Source organism: Cervus elaphus, chromosome 23 (assembly GCF_910594005.1).
Source record: "Cervus elaphus chromosome 23, mCerEla1.1, whole genome shotgun sequence".
In the NCBI taxonomy this organism is placed as follows: domain Eukaryota; kingdom Metazoa; phylum Chordata; class Mammalia; order Artiodactyla; family Cervidae; genus Cervus; species Cervus elaphus.
The window spans coordinates 19,740,227-19,766,546 of record NC_057837.1 but is presented as its reverse complement, the minus strand read 5'-3'; the positions used below and the strand labels follow the sequence as shown (position 1 = coordinate 19,766,546).

At 42.2% G+C, this 26,320-nt stretch overlaps 1 protein-coding gene across 4 annotated transcripts in view; it reads right to left on the bottom strand.

The window, feature by feature from the left end:
- The window catches only part of NRP1 (neuropilin 1), a 146,202-nt gene that overhangs the window by 71,967 nt on the left and 47,915 nt on the right, over window positions 1-26,320 (bottom strand). For all 4 annotated transcript variants that reach the window (XM_043883549.1, XM_043883547.1, XM_043883548.1 and 1 more), the window contains 4 exons: window positions 17,035-17,216; window positions 10,477-10,704; window positions 3,392-3,547; window positions 1,121-1,287 (listed from right to left, as the gene is read on the bottom strand). In XM_043883549.1, coding sequence (XP_043739484.1) covers window positions 1,121-1,287; window positions 3,392-3,547; window positions 10,477-10,704; window positions 17,035-17,216 — 733 coding nt within the window. The remainder of the gene's footprint in view (window positions 1-1,120; window positions 1,288-3,391; window positions 3,548-10,476; window positions 10,705-17,034; window positions 17,217-26,320) is intronic.

Below are 26,320 nucleotides of genomic sequence, written 5' to 3'. Positions count from 1 at the left end.
TCAGTGTTATCATTTTGAGGTTAGTGTGAGTTCAGCCTCCTGAAATAGGCCATTTCACTTTAAGTGTATGTTAAACTAATATTGACCTTTCCAAAGTAAAACAAAATCTGGTATTTGTGCTCAAAAGACTGAAACAGCCGTAGATGTAGAAAGGAGGGGATTAATCATCCTGGTATTTTTTCTTGCTTAGGAACTCTCCCTGGGAATTAGTCATTTTTATATATCTTGAAATGAGTGCAAGACAGGCTCTGCCTACACTCCTGAAAAGGAAGTCTGGATCCTTCAGCAAAAAATGTTGGATAATTTGCCCACAGTTGAACCCACACAGTCAGATATGATGTTTGATTTGACAGTGGGTGAAAAAGTCAAGAACCTGAACATCAGGCCTTGGGTGAGAGTGTCCAGACATCAAGGTTGGGCAAGTTTAGACTTTGGGAGTGATGCCAGGGATGAGCTGGGAGACAAGTCCAGGTGGGGGTGCAGAGGAGGGGAGCCTGTGGAGGGTGGAAGGGTGAAGGCAGACAGGGAGTATCAAAGTGGGGAAACAGAACCGACATCACTACTAAGGACGGAGATGTGTACATTTCATATGTATGTGCCTGTACGAAATCCACAGACACCAACACCCTCAGTTAAACCGCTTTCTGGGCACATGCTACGTGGACACCAGTGTGAGAAAGTAAACCTCAGCCTCGTTCTTCTCTTCTACCCTGAGCAAACAAACAAACAAAACACCTTATCAAACAATGACTTCATGCACAGCTGTGAGTACAGTTAAGGTATTTCATTAAGGAAATGAAGATCTGTTGAAGTAGGAAGCACATCAATAGAAACTGTGTAGCTGTTGGGAAAAAAAAATCATAACTTTGAGTTGTTATCCAAGTGAGACATCTGTGCTCAGATTCTGTTAAAAGTCATATGCGAATATCTGAGAAGCTAAATGGGTTTTCAGGGAAATCACCTGGGCTTTTCTCTGATCCTGTGAATTCTGCAGAGTAATTACATTTGGTGTCCCCTTGTCCTTCTGATTGGAAGGTACTCATGACGGCACATTTCTTTCAAAAACCTGTGTAGACAATCCAAACTCTCTACCCTGATGTGCCAAGTAGAAGCCACATACCTGAATCCACTCTCTGTAGGAATCCTCTCCTGGGGTCCACCCATTCTCAGGATAATGGAGGCGGGAGCGTTCAGCAGACCAGTTGGTGCTGTACTGGGAAGAAGCTGTAATCTGGTCAGAGTGGATCTCTCCAGATTCCATGCCCAGAGCTTCCATACATTTGAAGTCTGAAAGAAAAAAAACAATGGTCCAAAGTCAACAAAATGCAGGGGAACCTAAGATGCATATTTTCTTTTTTGATCTGGAAAACTAAAAACTTTATTTTGATGTTTACACAAAATCTTACAATAGATGACAGCAAGGGGCTTATGGAATTGTAGCACTGATATGTGCATTTTCATGGCAAGAATTCTTCAAATCAAGGCTATAAAGATCTCATACTTGATTATTTTTCCAACTGGGCCTAGGGTGACATAAATACTATTAGAGACTTTTTAGGAAATGATGGATATTCTGATTTACTTTCAAAGTTAATGTATGCAGATATGTCATATGCATACACATCGGGTTATATTTAAATAAAATTTTACTATTTCCTTTAAGATCTAATAAAAGTGAAAAAGACTCTGTGTCCATTTACAGCTTCTATTTGGTGGGCTGAGTAGAACTTGACTCTCTGTCTTTCAGACTCCTTAACACTGGTGCCCAGGCTTCCACTTCAGACTCCCCTGTGTTATTCCCCTGCCCTGACCTGGCCATAGTTAATAACATCACCAGTTTATCTTATTAATATACAAGAGTATCCATCAGGGGTAAACTGTAGTATCATAGGGTCCTAAAGACCACCACGGTTTCACAGCATAAATAGTAACATTCACAATGATGTCCATGAATCATAAATACATATATTCCATTAGGCCTCATACACTCAACAAAAAAAGAAATATGAACTATGATATTGGGAAGTGAATAATTAAGTTCAGGAAAATGTGAATTCAAAGCACCAAAGTGCAAAAAAAAACCTTCAGAGATTAAAGAGAAGGCTCTCAGCCATCCAGAAAAACCTCAACCAATGAAAATTCTACATTTTCTGTATTTTCCAGCATAATTAATAATGTTTTATGGCATAAAAGATTTTCTTTCACTGGTTTCACACTTTTAAGCTTTAGATTTGTTATTTGGAATATAAAATAGGCGCAAAAATACATGAAAGAATTAACCAAATAAATTAAGTACAAAGAAGATTTTGAAGTTTAATTGGCTTTTTTTTTTTTTCTAGTAAGATCTGGTAGGAAAGACATGAGCATATCTATAAAAGAGGTCTCCAAACCCCCCTGCCTTCTCCCTGTGCTACGTGACAACCTAGCAGCTAACACTGGAGAAGGCAATGGCACCCCACTCCAGTACTCTTGCCTGGAAAATCCCATGGACAGAGGAGCCTGGTAGGCTTCCGTCCATGAGGTCGCGAAGAGTCGGACACGACTGAGCGACTTAACTTTCACTTTTCACTCTCATGCATTGGAGAAGGAAATGGCAACCCACTCCAGTGTTCTTGCCTGGAGAATCCCAGGGATGGGGGAGCCTGGTGGGCTGCCATCTGTGGGGTCACACAGAGTCGGACATGACTGAAGCGACTTAGCAGCAGCAGCTAAAACTGATGAAACCCAAATCATTCTTTCAGGTTTTCTCCCTCGGGCTTTTAAAAAAGCTGGAGACCACATCAACTTTGAGCAAGGACTGAGTTAGTCAAGTATTTTAATAAGATACAAAACCATATTACTTCTTTTCTCTTTCATGGAAAGTAATCACAGAAATTGAAACATGCTTCTTTTAGGTGAATATCCACTTTCATTCATCTAAGAAAGACAAAAACAGCTTCTGCCAGGGTCTCTCCAAACCAAACTACCATGCCCCATCCATTCTACCTGCCTGCCTATCAGTGAACTATGTTGATACTGACTGGTCCTTATTATCAGAGATCGATACTTGTGCTTTCCTGACTCTCAGTCCAATACACACCAGAGGGTGCCAGGTAGGTGGTCTGGTCATATTTCATTGTTTCTAGGTGCAGTTTTCTAGGTGCAGAAAAATTTCCCAATTTTTCTCACATAATTCCAGAGGTTTACAAGCAGCCTTCTCACACATAATTTTCTTAAGAAAGCACCCCAAATAGTTCTTTCTGTTGATATTCCTATAAACCATTTAAAAGAGAAACACTTGGCACTCCAACTCACAAAACAGGTCTTTAGTGTTTCATAGAGCCGCAGGTGTGTGAGGAGGAAGAGCAGAGAATATTTAAGGCAGGGCTTTGCAAGAGGCATCAGTACTGACCTTCTGAAACACTGCTCTGCAGGACACTGTAGTTTGCTGAGAAGCCTTCTTTGGCTATGGCGCTGTCCGTGTAGAACACCATGGACAGGATGCCGGACGATGAGAGGATTCGACCTGGTGTCTTCTGCCCACAGTATCGCCCAATGTGGGGACCAACTGCAGAGGGAGAAATGCAGAGACCGTGAAAACACCTTTTCTGCTGCAGCTCATGCCAGCAAAACCATTTGCAGACATGGGTCCCAGTGGAACCCAGAAGTGTTTTCTTACCCAAAGCAAGCCTTCCCTGGTTAATTGGTTTGCGGTGAACATACTGGATCAGGTTTGCGGAGAGGATTTTCAAGTGTGCTCAGAAGGGCAATGACAGGCGTAACCACATTCCCCCGTGAGCAGGACTGTTTTCAGGAACAAAATCGAAATACTGGCTTCAATTGCAAAGGACATTTGGGCTGCCAAGTGCACCCTGGCATTTAGCTCCAGGACCACATGGTATACACAGTCCAGCGCCCAGCAACTCCGCCAGGTTGTTGATCACCCAGCGAGGGTTCTTGGAGTTGCCTGTCCTCCCCGCCCCCAACTTAGGAGGGGATCCTGGGAAAAGTCCTGGACCAGAGCAGTCCTGGCAACAGAGCAGAACCAAGGTCTGACCACACCCTGGGTAATCCCCACTTTCTTCCTCTTTCATCTTTCAGTCCTGGAGTCTCATTATGACAAACATCACAGACTTAGACAAGTGACAGTGGGTGATGCATCTGAAGACCAATAATTGTAATAATTGGCAAATTTAGAAACTATAAATATCAGTATACATAATGGCAAATTGCAATCAAAACAAAGGGAAAATGCATCTTTCTGACTTCTGTCTCAGTTTTTCGTGTCCCAAACCTTAGAGAGGTGACTGCATGGCACTTGGGTCCAGTGGACAAGAGAGGACCCAGATCAGCCATCTGACTGCACAGCGGGAGACAGGCAGTGTCGGAAGCAGAGAAAGACCGGGGACACCGACGAATTTGTGATGGAGTCAAATTGTTATTTGGCTTAAACTGGCCAGCCCTTTGTTGAAGTGCTTTCACACGATCCATGGCAATTCAGCAACCGTAAGTTGCCTTATGGACAGTGCGGAAGCCCTCTGGGCTTGGAGAATCTTTTCATTTCCCTGTATAGATCAGCATAAGACCAAAAAAAAAAAAAAAAAAAACCCTCCTTTTTCTCTAGAATTTTTTTCACCGCACATATGGTAAAAACAAACCAGATGGTTTGGGCTTAGAAGGACAATCTGGTATAGACCATTTTCCCCTCCAAGAAATCCATGGTTCTGTGCATTTCAACTAAGAGTTATTGCTTTGTTCAAGGAGGCATGGTAGGTGGACTTTTCTCTGGAGGGATGGGTTGTGGGCAGGGGTGTGGGGTTCCAAGGCCAGTGTGTACCACTTAGATGCAGAAGGCAGTCGGTGAGGGCTGGGAGTAGCTTCACGTGTGATCGAGAAAGCGAACACCATAAGATGTGGCCTACCTGAAGCCCCACGTGCCTGCTGAGTTACTTAGCCAGTGGCTGTCTGAACACCCTGCTTTATAGAGTGATCAAACCCTGGGCTAACAGGATTTCAGTTCTTGGGCAACCATCTTTAAAAATTAAAAGGAAAGAAAAGAAAAAAAATACTAAACCAAAGTGGTTGACTATTTGAGCTAGTGCAAAATGCTAAGTTTGAATAGCTGATAACTTCTTCATGCGCCCAAAGTAATGGATCTGCCAAACTCTGTCATCCCTCACTCTCCAGCACCCAAATATTTGTGTGTGTCAACCGCTTTATAAAGAAGAAGACAAGGAGGCTGCTCATTTCGGGGATGGATACAGATGATCCAAAGTGCACCACAGGGTCCTGGCAGTGGCTCTGCAGATGGGGGGTAAAGGTCATGGTATCAGGTTTCCCAGTTGGCAGAAGACAGCCTCTCAGATGAAACTCTCACTGATTTTTGTTTCTCTCCAGTTTTAATCCTGGCCTCAGATTCTCCTACACCAAGTGCTGGCTCTTGGCCAGGCTTTCTTCATTCTGAAGGTAGCCCTGTCACCAATTCAACACTTTCCCCTTCCCCTGTGGGGTGCTAAGTTGCCAGAAACATACACATGAAAATATCTCACTAGAGCCATAAACTCAGGTCTTTGCTTTCCTCAAAAGGAATCCCATTTCTGGTCTGCAGTCTTAATGGGAGGCTTAGAGTCTAAATATCTACTTCTGCTTTATTGACTACGCCAAAGCCTTTGACTGTATGGATCACAACAAACTGCGGAAAATTCTTAAAGAGATGGGAATACCAGACCACCTGACCTGCCTCCTGAGAAATCTGTATGCAGGTCAAGAAGCAACACTGGGCATGAAAGAACAGATTGGTTCCAAATTGGGAAAGGAGTACGTCAAGGCTGTATATTGTCACCCTGCTTATTTAACTTATGTGCAGAGTACATCATGAGAAATGCTGGGCTGGATGAAGCACAAGCTGGAAATCAAGATTGCTGGGAGAAATATCAACAACCTCAGATACACAGATGACACCACCCTTACGGCAGAAAGTGAAGAGGAACTGAAGAGCCTCTTGATGAATGTTAAAGAGGGGAGTGAAAACTGGCTTAAAACTCAACATTCAAAAAACTAAGATCATGACAACCATTCCCATCACTTCACGGCAAATAGATGGGGAAACAATGGAAACAGTGAAAGACTTTATTTTGGAGGACTCCAAAATCACTGCAGATGGTGACTGCAGCCATGAAATTAAAAGATGCTTGCTCCTTGAAAGAAAAGCTATGACCAACCTAGACAGCATATTAAAAATCAGAGACATTACTTTGCTAACAAAGGTCTATCTAGTCAAAGCTATGGTTTTTCCAGTAGTCATTTATGGATGTGAGAATTGGACTATAAAGAAAGCTGAGCACTGACAAATTGATGCTTTTGAACTGTGGTGTTGGAGAAGACTCTTGAGAGTCCCTTGGACTGCAAGGAGATCAAACTAGTCAATCCTAAAGGAAATCAGTCCTGAATATTCACTGGAATGACTGATGTTGAAGTTGAAATTCCAATACTTTGGACCTGATCCACTCCTTGGGAAAGACCCTGATGCTGGGAAAGATTGAAGGCAAGAGGAGAAGGGGTCAACAGAGGATAAGATGGTTGGATGGCATCACTGACTGGATGGACATGAGTTTAAGCAAGCTCTGAGAGTTGGTGATGGACAGGGAAGCTTAGCATGCTGCAGTTCATGAAGTCCCAGAGTCGGACAAGACTGAGCAACTGAACTGAACTGAACTGAGAGTCTATTCATCTTCCCTCACTCTTTCCTCTCATTTAAATTCCATTGTTGTGGTTTCATAACTTTCTTTTTCTTGTGTTTGTGGGCAAACTTTTACAGCCTTAATCTTTGGGGTCGTTCTCGACTCGCCAAAGCCACTGACCTTACCAGGAATACAGCACACAAGGGAAGCTTGCAGTCATCCCCGTTCCCCTCCCCCCCACCAGCTCTGGCTGCCTCCCCTCCCCTCCACCATCACCCAATTCCCCTGGGGATGGCGGGAAAGGGGGTCTCTTTGAAAGAGCAAACAGAAGAGAACTTGTCTAGTGCAGACTCATAATTTAGAGAGTCTCCATGACTCACTGGTTTATAATGTTGAAGACATGCCTGGTAAATCTGCCTTCTGTCCTTCTGAACATCGCCCCCGGACACCAGCATGCAGCTCTCTTTAGGAACCCTCAAGACTGGAGAGTGAAAGGCTTTTTCGACTATAATACAAAGAAGTATTGAATTTTCCTGAACAACAGCAAGACCTTAGCCTAGCAAGCTAATGCAATATTGATCTGAGTTGGAGCGGCTGCAGGACCCTGATCGGCCTTGTGTGTGTGCTCATTTGTGGATTTACATGATCGCAGCTCTTAGGTTCCCTACTTCCGTTATGGTGGAGCCAAAGACCAAGGCGATGAATGCCAAGTGTCCCCAAACCAGAAGTATAATTAAAAAATGGAATGCCTGGAGAATTTGAAAAACAGGCATTAAGCTCTATCTGCAGGGAGAGCAGGCCTACGATGACCACTGCTTCTCAGGTGTGAAGGCAACACCCTATTTGTGCTGCTTGAAATAGGAAATGGCAAAATCCCATTCTTTGTATTTTTCCCACTAATCCCTCCATTAATTAGAACCCTACCTTAGGATCAGACAATTTGGCTTTCTATCACCTTTTTATGAGGAAAAACAAGCAACCATCTACTATAAAGAGGTACTATTAAAATAAAGTATTTTTGAATAAAGAAACACAAAAGGGGGTCATTTTAAATAGGTACAAGATCAGCCAAGTCTATTTTTCTTAAAGTAAGCTTTTGGTGAAGAATATCTGGATTTTGCAACTTTTCCCCAGAAAAAAAGAATTGACACATTTATATTTTGGAAGGTGTATATTACTGCTATTTTATATTTGTATCATTGATACTGTATATTTACATTTTAGAAGGTTATTTTTAACATAAAATTCCATCCAGCTTTGATGAAGCTTATTCCTAAAATCGTAATAATAATTCCTAATAATTTGGGAAGTGTAGGTCACAGAGCATTTCCAGCTCTTTTTCCCAGCCTGGATGGAGGGCTGGCTTCACGGGCATCCAGGTGCTGTGAGCTAGGCATTCATATTTGGCCCCATAATTCAGCACAAGCATCTGCAGGCACGCTTAGCTCATGGCTCTGAAACTATGTGTAACTTTCACCAGTGACTCCAGAGCTGTTAGTTTTGAATCTACGGAGCTTCAAAGAGACTGCTAGCTGGAGAAGTGGGCTTCTCCACGTACACGTCTTGGATCTCACATTTTGGAGTAAACTGCTTCTCTTCGAAGTCAAGTTGAATCGCTTTCAATTACTTAGTCGTCTAATTCAGTGTCTGTGATAAAACGCCACATAAAATCACTCAATGGTTAAAAGCCTTCAGTGCCTTCTGGTTGTTGTTTTTGGAAAGGATATCAAAGAATAAAAACGATTTTGCTGGCAAGGAAATCTGTGTGTTGAACTATGATGACAAACATGTTCCTTGTGCCACTGACAAAAAAATCCAGGACACACTCTCTCATTTTGCCTAAAAAAGAGTGAGCTCCGATGCTGGCATAGACAGGATGAGGCCAGGTGAATACAAACAAATATACAATCACATTTTTCATATTCCAAAGCCAGTTTTCTCTAGGAATAAGTCAATTCACCCAAAACATGGGTGAATTGCAGGCTGACAACCCGTATTGTTAATTGTTCTTCGCTTCAACTCAGTGATTTTCTAGAGCCAGAAAATTACTACTTTGGAAAACCCTTGACACTAATAACAATGCTCTCCTTTCTACATAAGTTGGTTGATTGGACCTTCTTTTCAGATGTCAATTTAAATATAAGTTCTAGAAAGGAAGGCTGCAAATTTGGGTTGTGAACAAATAAACCCATTATTAAATGTTCCAACTATTATTGCAATACTATTATAATATTGTTTTCCTAATTATCGGATTGAATACTTGGAAATCAATCAGAGCTCTGTTTGGACAAATCTCATTACTTAATGAGGGAGTTTCAATAAAATCATCATAACCCTATTTATATGGTTAAATAAAGGAAATAAGAGACTCAACTAATGATAACTCACCCATTTGCTCCAATGACATAAGCTTTCTCTAAACCTAGATTTTCTCTAGTGCTGTTTACTACTAAGGAACATAGCTAAACTGAATGACACTGATCATTTAATGTCACTTCTAAAACAAAGGCAATCTCTTTCACATGATATTAGCTTTTGTTTACAATTTACTTTCTTTCTTTCTTCCATCTGATAATATTATCTGATTATTTTATAGATAGTTCCAAATCTCTAACTGCATGATTTGTAAGAACTTCCAAGCTGCCCTTTCTGATCTGCGTAGTGTGTTCTCCAGAGAAATCTTACTATTAAACCAGACTAAACACAAGACTAGCAAAGCAGCTGCAACAAATTATTTGATATTATCTCCCTCTGTTCAGAATTTGGGTGTGTATTTTTGCCATTCACCTTCTAATTCCTAAAGACTGAAATGGAAAACTTTAATTTAGCTGGCCACATGGCTACTTCTCCCACTTCCTTCATATCTGGCTTATTTTCTTAATAAGACCTGACCTGACCACCCTATTAAAAAAATTCCACCCATCTTTCTCTCTTTACCTTCATTTTTTTCATGCTTTTATTCTATTTTTTCTTCTTTTCCTTTTTTTTGTTTGTTTGTTTATAGCACTTCTCACCTTCTAACATCCCATGCACGTGATTCAATTGTCTGTAATGTGCACAGTTTATTACCTCATTCCCTCTGATAGAATCTAAATGGGGCATCTGTCTTTGCTTTGTTTGCTAAGAGATTACTACAGCGCCTGGTACATGGCAGGTGCTCACTAAGTATATTTTTTGAATGGATGATGAACTCAGATGATGTGAACAATGTGTCCCAAGGATTTGTGCCAATCTGATTTGATCCCCGAAAGATAAAAATTCCCTACAGAGCAGACAAGGAATCCATCTAAATTAGGAATATCCAAATGCTCTCTTCCTTCCTTTCTGAAATTTCTAAATGTGGTAGCATAGTAGGTGTATAGTTCACTGAAAATTTTAGCAGTGACTTAACCTCCCTGGTTCTTAGTCTCTGCATTCGCAAAATGACTGACTTGATTTAACTGATGTCTTAAGAGCTCATCTTCTGATGAGTTTACAAATTAATAACCAGTAGGCAAGCCAATGAAATGAGCAAAATACTTCAGTCAGGAAAACCATGGGTTGCTTCCAATTTTCCCATAGAAAAGGTTATGAGACCTTGCACAGTCTTTTATGGCCTCTGTTTCCTTATCCACAAAATGAAAGCATTAGACTAGAAAATTACCAAGTCTTCTTAGGCTCAAATATTTCATCACCGCTCTGCATAAAGAAAATTGCTGTTCTTCTTCCTCCTATTGAGCTACTCTTTAAAGTGATGCATGTATATGATGCTTGTAAAAGGATCCCAGGGCCCTTCCCCTAGATCCTTCCCCTTAGGGTTGTTTTGTGCCTTGCTTACCATCGGGGAATCCATCCCAGATTTCTAGCCGGTCATAGCGACAAAACATCCCTCCGGGAGGATTCGAGTCAGGCTCCAGGTCAAAGCTTTCAAATTCCAGGATAATCTCTGACATCTTTGGTGCAAAAATAATATAGGTGCATTCTAGGCTGTTGGGATATTTTTCAGGGAATCCGGGGGACTTTATTACCCCACTAGACGTTGTGTAGTTCTGGGAACATTCAGGACCTACAAGTGAAAGAAAGAAGAAGCAGAGTGAAAATTCCACTTAAATAACCTGGGCAAAGACAGTTTATCTTTCCAATAAAAGCCCACCATTATAATCATTGTCCTAATCAGTCATTACTCAGCCTTTTCACAGTGGTGATATATACGGAAAGTCGAGTTCAGATTTATTGCATTCACCTTCGTTTTCCATCTGTGTGCAGCAATTTACAAACTTCTGCTGTTGCAGAGGGGAAAGAAAATGACAAATACAAAATCATGTGGGAACAATGAATGAGTAAGCCACAGAAATCTCGACAGAGCCCTCGAGAAATAATTATAGCCCCTTCAATCTTAAATCTTTAAATCTTGAGGCTGACAGCTCTTTATTGGTGAAATAGAACATTTACAAAGGCGAGGGAGAGAATCCAGTGGAGGGAATTTGGGTTTCAGATTCCTCCACCAGTGACTCAGTAATTCTGCCAGATGTGACCTTTGCCTCCTTGACAAACTAAATGTGAAAGGTAATTCGTACATGTACGCAGGGTGAGTGACTCATTCGGAATGGTGTTGACACAGGTGTGCCAGTAAAGTGTGGCTGTTAGTGGGGGCATGATAAACTGGGATGCAGGTCCTGTGGTTCCAAGTCATCTGATACCAATGTTGACATCCTAACCTTCCCCAACATACAATGCAGGAGGGTGTGTGTGTGTGTGTGTGTATGTAAAATGCATATATTTATAACGTGTCATTTAAATGACTACAAATTACAGAGATTCGTAATTTAGGTTGGTGCAGGGCATGCATACAGTTACTGCAAGTTAACCTTATGAATACATAAAGGACCACAATTTCAGTTCATGGAATTGGCAATGAATAGAGTGCTATCCACCACACAACTGAAAATGGCCCATCCACACAGACTATCAGACTATCCACGCCAGCCTATCAGCTCTGCCCCTTATCACCACCACAGCCATCGTGATTGCCCAAGAGCTCTTAGGCGGTCTGGTAAACAGAGATGACTTGACCTTTCTGAATCTCAGGATCCAATCTGGGGATGTTTGGTTAAATCATTCTTTTTTCAAAAAAATATTTATTTATTAATTTGACTGTTTTGGGTCTTAGATGCAGCACGTGGCATTTTCATTGTGTTGTGTGGGATCTTTCATTGTGGCCCATAGACTATCGAGTTGCAATGCAGAGGCTTAGCTGCTCTGCGACATGTTGGACCTTAGTTCCCTGACCACAGGTCAAACCCGGGTCCCTTGCATTGCAAGGTGAATTCTTAACCACTAGACTACCAGGGAAGTCCCAGTTCAACAATTCTTTTCCAGGGCCATTGCCGCACTGATGGGGACTCTGCAAGGGCATATAAGGATTCAAGTTCAAATAGGGAAGCTTGTGGAGCTTGTTTTTAACTAAATTTTCTTCCAAAGTGCCAAATACTAAAGGCAGCGTGTTTGGCATCAATATACATTAAATTTAACTAACAGATCTCTATTTTTAATGGCGAGGGCTAGTAAGTTGACTCTCCAGCTCAGTGCATCTGGCAGAATGTTGAGAAAACAAATCAATCTCTCTCTCCCCATGCATAAATTAGCCATGGCCCTGGAGACACAGAGGACTACTTAGTAGATGGCACAATAAACCTGGTCCGTAGAGGTCTGAGTTGAATAAACACCTCCCAAAGCCTTCTACAATGGGGCTCACCCTTCAGCACAATAGCTTCAAATGCTTATCTATTCAATTCTGGTTAAAAAAATTATTACCAAGTGGCATTTTGCCATGTCAATTTCAAGTAAAGAGACTGTGGAATGTGCTGTATAATTTCTAACATGTTTCTAAGCTATTTGGTGGCATCTGAGATAACAGTCACTATGCCAATTTGTCATTAATTAAAAAGTCATTCATTCATATGTAGTTAATTGGGAACCCTTTAGAATTTTATTTCCAAGATGTAGGAACAGAGACCCTGGAGACCTCCAACCTCTTCCCCAGGGCTTTGGCTGGCAAAGCAAACAGCAGAGTTTAATGCAGTTTCCAATATTTTCTCCTTCTTAAAAAAAAAATTATACAGTTGAGGTTAAGACTTAATGAGGAAAAAAAAAAACCTGAATTAAGGGCGCTCTTTCAAAATCAAATAAATTCCAATGCTTTCACGTATATCCTTGTCATGTCAGATTCCTTTGGAAGCTGGCCCAGGTTTTCTCAGGTATTTTGACAAAGGCTGGACATTCTGGGGTTCCCAGGTGGCACCAGCGGTAAAGAACCTGCCTGCAAATGCAGGCGATATAAAAGACGTGGGTTTGATCCCTGGGCTGGGAAGATCCTCTGGAGGAGGGCAAGGCAACCCACTTCAGTATTCTTGCCTGGAGAGTCCCATGGACAGAGGAGGCTGGCAGGCTACGGTTTATAAGGTTGCAAAGAGTTGGACACAACTTGGCACTCATGCATGGGGACATTCCACGGGGAAGTGGAAGCAAGCTGGATGGAGCACCAAGAGATTTGCTAACCTGCTGTGTAGCCTTGGTGACCTCGTAATCTTCCTGATCCTCAGATTCTGTGCATCACACATGAGAGGTGGGCTTTAGGATTGGAAAATAAAGCCTTTCAAACTCAAAGCTGCTTCTGTAATTTCTTACTTTCTCCATTAGACATCAAACTTTGTTTTAACGGGTTCCTTATTCTTTATTGTACAAGTTTGCCATAGTTGAGGGAGCACTTCCCCCAGTGGATGATGGCAGGAGAGGGCTGAGGGATCCCGGGGTAAATATACAAGCCACAAACAGGACTGGGGGTGAGCAGTCACGGTGCCCAGGAGGGTGTGAGCTGCTGGGTAAGGGATGCACACACAGCAGGGGGACCCAGTGACACCACGCTTTTATCATTATTTGTTAGAATGAGAGCATCCAGCGTAGCCACAGGCATCCCACATTTCGTTGTTAAGGACCATCAGGATGGACAAGGATGATAGCTAAGATATCCTCTCTGGAATTATACTTAAATGTACAGACTCTTAATCAAACAACATATGAAGTCACCAATCCTGCTCTCAATAAATGCCATCCCTTCCCTGACTGAGACCCATAGGAAATGGTACAGCTTCTTCCAGCATCTGGGCCTGGATAAGAGGGGAGGAACAGAAGAAGGGCGGGAGGTGGGCAGGCTGGGGTTTCCTTGAGAAATTCTTTAGCTGAATGGGAATCATTTTAGGGCTGATGGCCCAAGTTTCAGTACCTGTGAAGAGGAGGGGTGTGGGTACCCAAGGAGAGAACTAGGGTGTCCTGGGGAGAGGTGGGCACTGTCCCCTGCCACCCATTGGGCAAAAATGGTCGTCTAGAAACGTAGACTTAAGGGATGCAAAAATGGCCCTGTAACCTACTGCCAGAAATCCTCAAGGCCAACAGGTGAACGAATAATGCATTGGTTCAATTATGATTAGTCTAATTTATGTGTTTTGAAGAAATCTGAAATTGCTGCAGCCTGAAAGAAGTGCTACATTTTCCAAGAACAGAGATTCTATAATATTTATCATGAAATTGTTTTCAAGGAAAGAACGTCCGTGAACCTATGTGTGTGTGAATGTATTCTACTAGTTCATGACTTTTACTGGAGTCTCTGTAAGAACTATAGTATGCGCAACAAAGGAGAAAGATGTTTTCTTTTTCAGGTGGTATTAATTTAGTTGGGAAATGAGACACATATACGTGATAAAACTTGAAAATATTTAGGAAAAACACACTGGTTAGTTAAATATAGTTGTGTTTGTGTATATACAGATACAGTATCTAAAAGTGTTCATCTGTGTTGTGTAATAGGGGACAAGCTGGGTAAGTGTAGGAAAATGAAAAGTACATTAATTAAGAATAATAAATTTGGAGCCAGGTTTCCATGGAGGTTAAGAGGCTTAAGCCAGAAGAGAGAGAGAGAGTACTGTACACTTTGGAGAGACCAGCTTCACTGTAACAGTTACTGTGTATGGCATACAGCTTCTGGGACATGCTCTGCTATCCATTTTTCAGAAGAGGAATCCAAGGCTCTGAACATTCACACAGATGGGCAGTGGCCAAATCAAAACTCACATGCAGATCTGCTGGGCCTCACCCAGCACACCCACCAACCTGGGACAGGAAGACAGGCCGTGAGTTTGTGCAAGTGAAGCCAGGAAGGTTGGGAGCAGCTGATGTCAAGACCCGAGCATGACCTCAGAAAACACTGAGGCTTCACCTGACAGGTGACAAATACCTGTCATAGGCATTCTGGGGATAGTAGTTTGATGATGGTTTGAGAGGCTATGTGTAGGATTAGAGAGCATGGGGATAACCATTGGACAGTTCTATTTGTTCAGTGGCAGTGGATGTGGAAAGAAAGCTGTGACACTCTCTTTTTAATTGAGCTACAGTTGATTTATAAGATTCAGGTGTACAGCCTGGCGATTCGGAGTGACTCTCTGAGACTTTTGAACGAAAATCCCAAAGAACCGGCAGCTATACTGTATATAGGGAGGCAAGAAGAGAAAGAAGAAAATAAGGCTTCAAGTCTCAAGGATGGCATTGGGTGGTGGGGAAAGAGGAGAAATCATAGTGCATCTGAGACTAACAGAAGTTTGAGGGCTGAGTTCATCTGGAAAGAAGCAGAATTCTTAATGACTTAGGGAGGATCTCGCTATTTCTCCATCCACCACCTTCAGATCTTTGAGAAACACTGACAACGAAAAGCTGTTCGTACCTCTTTTTCTGACACTTTCTTTCTTTGATGCTGTCATATGCAGGTAAGCAAGCAAACGCATATGTTTGTGCGTGCGTGTACCTACGCATACGTGGATTTACATAGGTCAAACAGCTTTCAACACAAGGAAATACATATGTAGTCATGTAAGCCCACTGAAATCCTACGTCTGCTTTTATTTATACGAAAGGCTTTCTAAGCATGTGCTGAGATGAATTTCTGAAGAAAGTTCTCTCCATCTACCCATATTCATATGGGATAGTACCAGAGTTCTTTGAAATTTAAAGAAGTTGTGCCAATGCTCCCAGAAATGCTTAAAGTCCTTTTTAGTTATTCCCGGTGGCCACTGACCCACAAGACCTTAGGCTTTTGAATTTGGTGTGGCTAGATTTTTTCCACTAAATAAAGCTCTTTTTCATATATTCCAGGACAATACATTTAAATCTGGCACCTCCGTCCCTGGAGGGTCTCCCACACATTAATGTCAACGTAAAAGGGAAGGCGGGACTGAATTCATAGCCGGAATCTACAGGCTGCTGTGGAAAACAGTGACATCCAGATAAAGATACAATTTTTATTAACTGGCTGATATGTGAGTTTAATTCCTCAAACCTGGGAGACAATACATTCTCAGATTCCATCCTGTCCCAATATATACCATTGTGACAGAGGAAGATGGAGCTTTAGTCCCTGAGCCGCGTCCGACTCTTGTGACTCCATTGACTGTAGCCCGCCAGGCTCTTCTGTCCAGGGGATTCTCCAGGCAAGAATACTGGAGTGGGCTGCCATTTCCTTCTCCAGGAGATCTTCCCAACCCAGGGGTTGAACCCAGGTCTCCCGCATTGCAGGCAGATTCTCTATTATCTTACCACTGAGCCAGGAGGGAAGCCCTGAGAGAAGATTAGTAAGTGATTATTTTGGAGGGGGCAAGGGGATAATTAATTCTGAAGGGGAATGTCATTTAAAGCATTATTCTTTTGTTTCCTCCAAGAAGTTCTTGCCCCAACCACGTTTCTGTTAATGGAAAGCTTCTTCCTCCAAAAGTTTTTGAAACTCCAAGGCTAGTGGACTACTGCTTGGCTTTTCCTGGGAGTGACCAGTTTTGAATTTTGCAATAAAATAAAGGGAGCAGAATGTATTGAGCTGGCCAAAAAGTTCATTCAAGTTTTTCCATAACATCTTACAGAAAAACCTAAACGAAATTTTTGGCCAGCCCAACACATGATTTTCAGGTATTGAGATAAGAGGGACTCACACAATTTTTAATGAAAGAAATAAAACTTCAAGAGTAGATCCAACTGATTTTTGAAGAAGAAAGAAAAGAATAAATGCTCTTAAAGGAGCTTTACAGAGTATGTACTTTAAACACACTGGTCAGTTTAGAATGATGAAATTCTGATTCTTAAAATACACTTAAACAGCTTTTTAAACATACTTCCTCCATATAGTGGGTAACTTTCCTTTGTGCAAAGTATTTTCAACATTTTTTGTAATGGGAATATCTGACTTTTTACCAAAAGATGAAAAACATTATTCCTGGTCTTTCTTTTCACTTTGTCTTTCATGAGATCAAGTGAGGTTTGTGACCACTCAGTCACACTTGGTCTCCTGTAAGTCACTTACCTTTCTTGAAAATTTCATAACGTATGGAAAATCCTGCTCCATGTGTCTCATAGTCAGAGACAAATTTGATAAAGAGAAATGGCCCTGAAGACACGAAAGAAGAAGGGGCGATCTTTCCACAGAACTTTCCCAATACACGTCCATTTTCGTTTTCTCCATCGATGACCTCCACATAGTCATACCTGAGACAAAGGTGGAAGGAAACATCAGGTTAGGGAGAAAAGTCCTTTTAATTTCAATCATTTAGAAGCCAGCATTCTCCACCATGGTCTGTCAGGAGAAAAAATAAGTGCTATCTGCATTCACTGCTGGATTTCACAGAAAGGGAAAAAAAAAGTCTAGCAAAATGAAATAATTAAAATGGACTACATCATGTCCGTGCACATCATCTGGTAACACAGAACTGTTAAGAATAATGGTGTCTATTATACTCACAGACAATGTCAGTTAAAGTAACCAATTAACAAGAAAAAGGAAAATCTCATGAGTACAATTCTCTATTATTAAGTTGTGTTCCTTTGTCTGGGGTTGGGGGGGTGTCAATACATAATGCTATGCATTCTTTTCAAACTGTGAAGTTCTTTTATGAATTCAAAATGTCTCCTTGGCTGAAGCTCTCCATGAATAATACTTTGATTTCTGTGAGCGACCCTCTAAACATATGGCCACAGAATAATAAACAGATTCTTTACTATTTAACTCAATTCCACCAAACTCCAGGCTTTGCAGGAAAAAAATCTCTCTCAGTATCCACTGTGGTCAAAACAAAGATTTTCTTTCCCCAAAACTACAACTTGAACTGCAGAACATAATCTCTACAAAGAAAAAAGTTTATTTAAAATTCGAAAGTGTTTACTACCAGCCTGAATCTTTAAAGGAATGCTGTCCCTGGAAAAGAAAATATTACAGACTTGGAATCATCAAAGTGATATGATTTTTAAAAATTTGCCTTAATGATAATACACTGAGATAAATGACAAGGGGAGTAGCAATAAAATACCAGCCTAAAGAATGCACTGAGATAATGCATATGCTTGGATGAACCTTCTTTATCTCTAAAATATGGAAATCCATCTCCAGTAAAGTAGCATCTCCTAGGAAAACAGGAATATTTTTGTTTGTTTGGCATTATCTATTTCTTAGTGTCTTGCTCTTCTTTTTCATTATTTATTTGCCAAGTCACCTAGGAGTCAGATAACCAGATAATCTCATTTAGATTCCATATTTCTTCTAGAACTGACATGAAGACATTACAATCCATTCATTTCAAACCTGTATTTCTCTGTTGAACTTGATTCAAAAGTCCTGGGATATATTCATTTCAGGAATGGCTAAAATATAGCAGTAACATAAACTGCATCTGGCAATTTAAAAGAGATCAAAGTGGGGGAAATCTTCATGATGACCAGTGTCATCCTTAGCAATCCTTTTCAAACTGTCCAGGACACATGACTTACGTTTATGTAAAGTCTCATGAGACAACTGCAAAGATGCTATCATGAGTCCAAGTGGATAGCTTAAGGCTCTCTCTCAATTAAAAATGACATTACCTCATCAGTTAAGATTGTGTGCCAGCCTTGTGTATATCAAGAAGAAAATAAAGCTGACAGTGATGGAATGAAGTATTAATATATGTGAATTATTGTATTAACTGCATTTCCCCTGCTGCATCTGCTGATTGCAAGAGAAATCACTGGCCAGTGAGCATCATTGTCCTTTGAAAAACTATGGAGCCACACAGAGGAACTGTTTGTTTCTCTATACATTGGGAGATGCTTTGCATGCTCAGACAAAAGAGGGGGAGGAGGAGGAGAACTGGAGGATGAGGAGGAGGAAGAGGATGAAGACGGTGTTATGTTCAAAATCCTCAGTGGCTTTTTACAGTCAACCGAGGGCCAATGGAAAGAACCCCTCCTCGGTACTCCTGAAAGCCTCACAAGCTGGCATTTATGCAGTAATTCCTTTTATCTCTGCAGCTTCATTGACTAGGCAGGTCTGCGCAGTTTACCCCACACTCGCTTATAATTTAACTGTGATTTGAGAGGCTGGCTGTGCTTGGCCTGGTGACCGTGCGTCCAGCACTGCTCTATAGGCTTTTTACTTGCATCCCGACATGGTCTGAATACTAAGTGGCCACATCCTAGTGCATTTTGCCTTCCAGACACAAATCAGAGAGGTGGGTCAGGCATTCTGAGGACTAAAGGGCATTTCTGCAAGGAGACCTCTCTCCCAGGTATGAGAGAACTCAGCTATTAGACTGCTGGGGATGTATAACGGGAGGAAGCTAGTCTTTTAATCCACATTATCTGCTAGTGGTAAATTCTAAGCTCTCCTCTTGGCAACAGTAAAAGCTATTTTTAAAAGGGGCAGAGGGACTAGACGTTCTACCCAGCAAGAGATAAGTCACCGCATCTTAAGTGCCAATTTTAGGCAATGGGATTTTTCGGGGACACAATAGTTACATTTATATGCCAGGATGCTGCTATGATTTTAGCACTTCCCTTCCCGGTACCATCCGACAGGCGCCCCCAAATGTATCACAGAGAGCGGTTCATGTAAATATTCAGGAGGGTGTACGCGTACAAATTGCAAAGGGTGATACTGCCAAGGAAGTTAAAAAAGCAGCCAGCCTCTCCCTCTGAAGTTGAGACCAGTTCCACTCCATAAGTTTCTCACTGGCAAATGTGATGCCAGGAATGCAGCTGGTGTGTCAGCATCCCTCCTCGGAGACTTAATGTGTCACCACAGCAACGCACCCAGCCTGCATTGGCCTGAGGCCCAGGATCCTGAGTTTGCAAATTTCAGTCCCCCAGCCGGCTGCACTGCTCTGTTACTGCTGCCGGCGCGGCAAGCACCGCGTTCCTTGCGATGCTAGCATCCTCGGTCCTGATACCAGAGACCTGCACAGGTGAGCCTGGAGGCACCTGTCTGACTTGCATTCTGGACCCACAAGCTTGGGCTCGGAAGGAGAGCTGGGGATGGTGTCTTGGGACCCCAATTCAGAGAAGCTAGAGGAGGGTTCATGGGCTTCCCAGGCGGTGCTAGCGGTAAAGAACCTGCCTGCCAATGCAAGAGACATAAGAGACTCGGGTTCGATCCCTGGGTCGGGAAGATGCCCTGGAGGAGGCCACTGTAACCCACTCCAGTATTCTTGCCTGGAGAATCCCCATGGACAGAGGCACCTGGCTGGCTACAGTCCAGAGGGTCACAAAGAGTCGGACACGACTGAAGAGACATAGCACACGGCGGAGGGTTCACAAAGTTAACCCATCTGTTTCTTTGGAGTCCTGCTCCGGAAAAAGAATGTTCCAGGTGACAAGGAGGCTGCATCTGGGTCCACAGTGTACCACCCACCTGTGGGAAAGCCCTTCCTCAGACATCACCGCCCCACGTTTCATCATAGGAATGCCGGTATCTTGTGGATTTGGCCATCTCTTTTTTAAAAAAAATTGTCTTTTAAAATAATTTTGGCTGTCCTGCATGGTTTGTGGGATCTTAGTTCCCTGACCATGGATCGAACCCAGACCCCCTGCATTGGACTCGCAGAGTCCCAACCACTGGATCGTCAGGGAATTCCCCCATCTCTCTTCTTAAACCTTCTACCTTAAAGCTTTCACTTCCTGCATGAATAATGGTAACGCAGCCAACCTTTACTGGGAATAAAGCAAAGCTCTCTCTGCTTAACCTTCTTACAATTAAAGACCTTTCCCCAAGGTTTCCTTTTTCAGGTGTGAAGGCTTGGCTGGAGCTGTGGTGGGGTGGGGGCTCTTCTCATGAGTGTTCCTGGCTTTAAGCCCAGGCTTCTTAAGTCCCAGGCATCTTGTTGACATATCTCCAACCTCATCCTACCTGGATATATGTGGGTGGTAAAAACATTTTGAACCTTAATAGTAATCACGAGTTAGGTTTCCCATAAGAGTGATAAAAGAACAAAGATTTCCTTCTAAGAATTCTTGAAAGGATTACTTAGCGATTATTATTATTATTTTCTTCTGGAAAGTTTAAATTATGGTTTTAGGAAAATGGCCAAGGAAGGGGAAAAGTGATGGGAAAATGAGAAATGTCTTCAGTCACTAAAGAGTGGTTTGGGAGGCTTTCTAGGTATGCGGTGCTGAAGAGACAAATAGCACACTTTACTTAAGTCGGGTTTTCTCCTCTGAGTGCAAATGACCCCTGACTCTATGGTGGGGCCCGTTAATGGTTAAAAAAAAAACAATTAATCCTCTGTAGGGTGTTGTCTGTATGGGGAGCTACTGTACCAACCCCCCTCACAGCTTCTGGACATTTTCGAGTTGTTAAGAAGGGGGATTTTAGGTAATGGTGTCTTTTTAATCTCCTTCCAAAAGGATCTTCCCCCGCGTGCATACCTATGTTAATAATGGAGAAATTCGATACCTGACATCATAAACCAGAGTGAGAAATGATGTTGGCTAACATAATTTTCACCTGCAAAAATGTGTTTCTTTGGATCTTTGGTCTATTTTACACGAGGCATTAATAGCCATCCCAACTGAGCAAGCTGTAAACGATTACTGTACTGCTGCCCAAGAATTACCTTCCCTATTCCCCAGAAGAGAACAGATTTTTTTTTTCTTAGAGTATTAGAAAGAGGACAGGGATATAAAATATACAGTGATGGAATTAGGAGGGGCCAATTAGTTTGCATCTGTGTTTCTGAGCGATTTTACATGATCCACCTCCTAACTGTTCTGGCTTCCTTGAAATGTTCTAATCAAGGGAAATATAAGAAAAGCCTTAGAAGGTTCACAGTCTCTTTCTGTTGTAAAGGACTCTTTCGAAATCTGTTCAAAAGAAATAAACTGGAATAATGTCAAATATGTATGGAAAAAGTATTGCCTGAAGCTTTATAATAATGGGGAAAATGGAAACAAGGCAGATAGAAAGGAAGTAAGAAGGAATTTACATACATTCATCTGGAGGAATACTATGCAGCTATTAAAAAAATGTTCAACAAAAGTTTCTTATAACAAAGGAAAAATGTTCATGATAAATAAGTGAAAAATCAGAACATAAAACTCTATACACAAGATATCCTCTATTTTTATTTGTATGAAATAAAAGAACAGGAAGGAAATATGTGAGGTGTTAAGTGTTTATCTCTGGGTGGTGAGATTATTTCTCTATTATTATTATTATTTTTGTATCTTTCAAAATTTTTATAATGAACAAGTGTTCCTTTGTCATCAGATAAAAGTTATTTTGAAAAGCATACATGCATAAAGTCTCAAATCAACACCTTACAATGCAGCTAAGAACTCTATGTTTATTGGTCAGAAAACAGTATCTTCAATGATGCTTTATTTGGAAATAAATCAAAGGCCTTGCCTTTTGTTTTTAAAACAACAGGATCAATGAATCTCCCTGTATTTGGTGGGGCGGGGGTGGGGGGGCAGTACTAGAAAGTGAAAATGAATCAGATTGGATTTCATACTTTCTGAGATGCTGGCAGTAATACTTTTTCACTGTTGTGCATTTATGTGGATTTGCATGACGTTTTAGACTGTTGACATTGTCTGCATTTTTTTCCACTTGGAGGTGGCTGCCTGTGAGACACTGGAGTAGCAGGTTAGGATTTGAGCAGCATTTCTGTTGGCCCACCATCAAGTTCCTTCACTGATCTTATCACCCAAACTCAGGTTCCAGCTATGAGGAGACTAAGGGTCTACTGAACTTTGAGATAAGCACAAGTGCCAGGGTGCAGGTGTGACCGCTGGCTGGCCTGGTCTATGCCACAGAGCCATGAAGAGCCGGGAGCTAAAAGACCAGGCAGGTTTGCTCAGTGGCTGCTGCATGTGCTTCGGCCAAACCATCTCTCCAGTAACCTACTCCACTGATGGTAAATGGGATATCAAACATCTCACTCCTCTTGAATCAAAAAATTGCTACAAACACTGTCTTTTGTTCAGCGTCATTGTCCTCCTCAAAGGCCTACACAGTGTTACTCTCGTTACTTGTCCATAGGTCTCCAGATCATTCTCCTCCAGGAAGGTCCAACGCCACAGAATCCACCTGACACTGTTCCTGTGTGGCTCCTTTGATTAAAGCTCAATAAAGATTTCCATATGCATCAAAGTCAGACAGCCCCTTCTCGAATAATCAGAGTACAATGAAACTCACAAAGCCTGATCTCACATGTTAACATTTTCATTTTTAAGCTTTTGTAATGCCTCAGAGCCATAATAATGAACATCAATAATTTTATTGCATCCATAGAAAATGGATGATTAATAGGTTAGGTAATAGTATAACAATATGTATAAAAGTGAACAGTCCCAGGAAATGAGGTTATTACAAAAGTGAAGAAGGAAAATCTTTAAGGAAAAACTTTTACTGGAGTAAAAAGAAATATTAAATGGTTTTCACTGCAGTAATACAAAGGGCTAATCAAAGGAGTTAGATGGAGAAGACTCTTGAGAGTCCCTTGGACTGCAAGGAGATCCAACCAGTCCATCCTAAAGATCAGTCCTGGGTGTTCGTTGGAAGGACTGATGTTGAAGCTGAGACTCCAATACTTTGGTCACCTGATGCGAAGAGCTGACTCATTTGAAAAGACCCTGATGCTGGGAAAGATTGAGAGCAGGAGGAGAAGGAGATGACAGAGGATGAGGTGGTTGGGTGGCACCATCGACTCAATGGACATGAGTTTGGGTAGATTTCAGGAGTTGGTGATGGACAGGGAGGCCTGGCGTGCTGCGGCTCATGGGGTCGCAAAGAGTCGGACAGGACTGCGTGACTGAACTGAACTGAATCAAAGAGAGGGGGTCATGGCTTGTTAAGACCAACTAGAAAAAGAGAAATTGTGATAATAAACATTCCGCAGGTAGCAGACAGTTTCCTGTTGCTGTGTAATGAGTCACTCCAGACACAGGGGCCTAAAACAGCACACATTCATTAGCTCAGGCCAAAGGCTTCCCAGGTGGTGCTAGTGGTAAAGACCTGCCTGTCAATGCAGGAGATGGCGGAGACAAGGGTTCCATCCCTGGGTTGGGAAGATCCCCGAGAGGAAGGCATGGGAACTCACTCCAGGATTCTTGCCTGGAGAATCCCAGGAACAGAGGTGCCTGGTGGGCTATGGTCCATGAGGTCACAAAGAGTCAGAGATGACTGAAGCTACTTAGCATGCAGGCACAAACTGGCCTGGCTAGGGTTTCCATCAGTGTATCATAAGACAGAAGTCACGTGTCCACAGGGCTACATTCTCATCTGAGTTCTGTGTCTTCATTACAATTCATACTGCTGAGGCAGTTTCCTGCAGTTAGGGAACTGCAGTCCCTATCTCCTTGCTCACTGCCAGCTGGGGGCTGCTCTCAGATGCCAGGGGCTACCGGCCTTCCTTGGCCACACAGCTCTCTCCAGCTGCAAATCCAGCAACAGAGACTTTCCTTCACACTGGATTCTTCCTATGCTTCAAAACCCCTCAAGAAAAGCTGGGTCCTTAGTGAGCACTCACCTGATTAGGCCAGGCTCACCCAGGATAACCTCCCTTTCTCAAGGTCACCTGATCTGGCAACAGAATTAAATCTGCAGAATCCCTGGACAGCAGCACCTGGATTAACAGATGACTGAGTAACTAGAAGCTGTGTGTAACCAGGCTTGAGGATTCTGCCTACTACCCAGACCCAGCTCTGGATGGACACATGAAGCTTGGAAGCTGCAGTACAAACTCAGGCAGTGGGGAAGGTCCATGTACATCCCCTCAAAGGGGAAAGGCTAGTAGGATCCAGGGTAAGACAAATGGCAAGGGTGGGGAACTGCAGCAAGGCTGGAAGCTAAACTCTCAAAAGGGACAGTAGGGCAGAGGTACCACCTGGCAGTTGCCAGGTCACACTGGCTGTTGGTTTGGGAGCCCTGAGCCCATGGTCCTCAATTGCAGAAAGGAAAGCAGGTTTCTGGAGTGAGCCATGTGCTTCTGATTGAAGCAAAAACAGGCACTGCAAAATTGTCCAACACATATGTCTAGAGACAGAAGAGTGATAGTAGCTTAATCCAAAAATAAATATATAAAAGAACTCAAGACATGGTGTAAAAGAATGGTCAAAATATATTTAATTTTAACAGAAAATGTTTGGAGTTTGAATTTCTCATTTCTGTGGGATCTCACTTTATAATTAAGATTTATTGGCATAGAAGATTAAAAAAATGCTTCACATGGGAAAATATCTCTATGGTTAAACTCAGATTATGAAATCCAAAGATGCATTTCAAATGGAAGATCAAGGATGCCTCCCTTAAAACAACTCCGAGGTAATGGAGTCGTCCAGTGTCAAACTTGCAAAGTTCAGTATTTATAGAAAAATTCACATGCCTTTAATTACAATAAATTCAGTTCCCAAGTAAAATGGTGCCATCTGGAAGATATTAACATCATTTACAACTTGTTCGCCTCCCTATTTCATAGAAAATTTTTACTTCTTGCCAACTTTCCACTGTTCTCAGGGTAAAAAAAAAAGGAATTAACTTTCATGGATTGTCTCAAGATGGGTTTATATAGCTAGTCAAGTCATCAAAAAGTGACAAGAGGGGGCGTCTTGGACACATTTACTTCCTTCTTATTTACTTTAAATCCTAAAGTTTTGGGTTTTGTTTGTTTGTTTTAAATAAAGCCTGTTCTCTCCTCTCTGCTCCTCTTCTCTCAGCCTTCTCACGGGGACAAAGTGGAGAGAGAGTTGGGGTGTTAAAAAGCAGGGTTCTGGGACTTCTCTGGTGGTCCAGCGGTGAAGAATCTGCCTGCTAATGCTGGGCACACAGGTTCGATCCCTGGTTCAGGAAGGTTCCACATTGCTGCTGGGCAACTAAGCCCGTGTGCCAAGCTGCTGAGCCTGAGGTCTAGAGCCTGTGTGCTGCAGCAAGAGAAGCCACTGCGATGGGAAGCCCATCCACCACAACTAGACAGTAGACTGACCACCGAAGCTAGAGAAAGCCCGTGTGTAGCCACGAAGACCAAGCACAGCGAAAAATAAATTAAAAAAAAAATCCAAACAACAAAAAACCACAACTGGGTTCTGGTGTGGGCTCTGAGCTTCAGGACTCTCTCCTGCACCTTTAATCTACTAAGACGTGCCCCATCTTTGACCTCCCACAAAGTCTCAGAGGGAACCTTGGGGCAGGAGGTGCTACCTGCCTGGCCATCCATCAGATTAGCCAAACTGGGGTGACTGTGACCCAAGCCCTCACACTCTTGTCACTGATTCGCGGAGTGTCACTTACTGACATCTGTAAGCCTCAGTTGCTCACCTGCAAAAATGGACATAATAATCAACTCGCA